The sequence below is a fragment of the Symphodus melops genome (genome assembly GCF_947650265.1).
Source record: "Symphodus melops genome assembly, chromosome: 11".
Lineage (NCBI taxonomy): Eukaryota > Metazoa > Chordata > Actinopteri > Labriformes > Labridae > Symphodus > Symphodus melops.
Genome location: NC_136701.1, coordinates 9985551 through 9988118, shown reverse-complemented (window position 1 = coordinate 9988118; position 2568 = coordinate 9985551). Strand labels below are relative to the sequence as shown.

The 2568-nt window shown below is 37.2% G+C and overlaps 1 protein-coding gene across 1 annotated transcript; it reads right to left on the bottom strand.

The window, feature by feature from the left end:
• Positions 1–390: 390 nt before the first annotated feature.
• Positions 391–1594, bottom strand: LOC306831527 (odorant receptor 131-2-like). Its single transcript, XM_079355681.1, has one exon. The coding sequence runs from the start codon at positions 1480–1482 to the stop codon at positions 547–549; it is 936 nt and encodes a 311-aa protein (XP_079211807.1). The 5' UTR covers positions 1483–1594; the 3' UTR covers positions 391–546.
• Positions 1595–2568: the final 974 nt, after the last annotated feature.

Sequence of the window (2568 nt, the reverse complement as noted above, 5' to 3'; positions counted from 1 at the left end):
GTGTGTGTAAAATCTGGGAAATAAATTGTTTCCCCTTAAGGATAAAACAGAAAATGTGTTCTAAAATTTTAACCAATTAACTTTAATTGTTAGATGTTTGTGTTATTTTTCTCTAAATGACTGAACTGATGACAAACGTATTTTTTGTTTATTTGTCCATTGTGATACCTACTATGAAGCAACACAGCCATACTGTACATAAATATTTAGCTTAATGTTAATGTTTGCAGGGTTCCCCCCTTTAAGTTAAAGCCTGCATTGTATTTAACTTAATATTAAACATAATTTAAACACTTAATTGAGGGTGACAACCTGTACAAAATATGTTATTTTTAGACTTTACAGCTCTGCTATTTATTCTTGTTACTTATAATATAAATATATAAATACTAATCTCAATTGTGAATCACAATTGAGTCTAATCACAATTACACATACTATCACATTTCTCATTCAAATAATAAACACAAGACAAAGCAGCGGCCTTTACCCGATGCAATTGAAAGTTGACATTCAGCATGACTTTGTAAGTGACAAATAATTGTATTAAAATCCACCCTTTGGAAATGGCTTAAAAGTAGTTCTGCAGCCAAAGGTGAAGCAGTTTTTCAAGACATATCTGAAGGTGTTGTCTCTGAGGCCGTATATGAGAGGGCTCAGACACTTGGGGAAAATGATCAGACCCACGAAAAGTGCGTACTGAGCATGAACAACCATTGCAGGAGGACTGTTTAACTGGCTGCTGGAATTTATCGTCGTAAATAGAGTTGAGGTGAGACAGATGCACAGCTGAATCAGATGCAACAAAACAGTTTTATGGGCCTTACTGGCATGACGAACTTTAGAGGAAGCAGACTTCACAGTTATCATGATAGCTATGTATGTACAGATGATAATAATGCTCACTAATAAAAAATACACAATGGTGAAGGCCTTGTTTAAAGTGGAGTAAATCTGCAGTCTGAAGACACTGTGTCTGGAGCAGAACCGTTGCAAGGGGACGCTTGTGTTCTCCAGACTGACAAAGAGGAAAAGCTGAGCGAATGAGTCAACTGAGCCAACAGTCCACATTACAGCGATTGCAATGCCTGTCCTCCTGGTGGTGGCAATATCAGCATGCCTCAGAGGGAAACATATGGCAATGTACCTCTCTAAAGACATCACAGCCAGATTCAGAGGCGACATTCTTAAAGTGATGGCTGCAAGCATAGTTATAATAACACAAACATAACTGAACATTGTGACCATAGTCACAGCGAAGAGGTACATCAACAGGGCGAGAAAAAGCTGCAGGGAGTCAGTGAAGAGCAAATGACCAAACAGGACATAACGGGAAGACTCCAGGAGGAGAGGAGTCTTCAGTAGGGCATAAAGCATGATAAGGTTAACACAGAGAAAGAGCAGACATGGCAGCAAGCAGAGCAGAACTTTGACAGTTGTGTGAAACTGTATCACTTGAGTCCCTTCTGATGAGTCATTCATGGCCACAGCTTCACACAGTGTCTGTAAAAGTCACACAAACAGACTGACATCATGAAAAGCTGAATTACTTTTTTTCCTCCAAACTGCAAGTTGTTGGCACAGCTTTATGGCAAATTAATACTGCCACACATCATAGGTAATAGCAAGGCATGCCAACAAGACGGGTAACAAAAAAGGTACCACATGTACAATTCAAAGAGGAGAAGATAAAATAAACTACATGAAGACTCACAATATTTTAAATAAATGTTGAACTAAAAAGAATACACTTTTCAATTCTGAAAACCCCCTGAAAAGTAACACAATGATTAAAAAGCATCACAATAACAAAAAAGAAATACCTCAGAGATTGACAAAATCAATGTAGTTAAAAGTGTAATAAAGTACTCTTTTGTATATTGAGACAACTTACAATTTAATGGTTAGTTCTTCTTATTTCATTTGACATGGAGTTTTAAACATCTGAGCAGTGATCTAACCTCTAGCTCATTATCTCACTTTTATAAGCAACCTGTGACATGACATCATGCCTATCATAACAAGTCAAAACCCTCCACTGATAATTGTGAGCAGTGGAACAGTTGTTTACAACTTCTTTAGCAAAGAACAATAAGTACTTCCTAAAAAGTTGGTTGGATTCATTAAAAAAACTCCAACCCTCTTTCACAACAGCTATACAAAATCTCTGACCTGTCGAGAGTTGCATCCCTTTCGTGTAAGTATTAGAGGAAAAATATAAATGGAAGTAAAAAAATAAAGAAACCCATGTACAACACTTCAACATGCTGGATTTCAGGGCGTACTGCTGCACCCCCTGTATCCAGTTTTGTCCACCTTAGTGTTTCACAAAGGCCATTTCTGATCATTGTACACCTGCGGAGGTACTAAAGTGTGAAAAAATTGAATTGAAACAGTTACAAGTGACAAACATTGGAAACAGTGAGGCTGATGGAGAAGGTCCAGGGAACAGAATTGGCATAAAGTCATGAACTACTACCTGGGAATACTTTTAACTGCCTGTTTACACAACAATGGATACAGCTATTTTTTTATTTTATACTCATCTTAATTCCCAACAATTAAAAG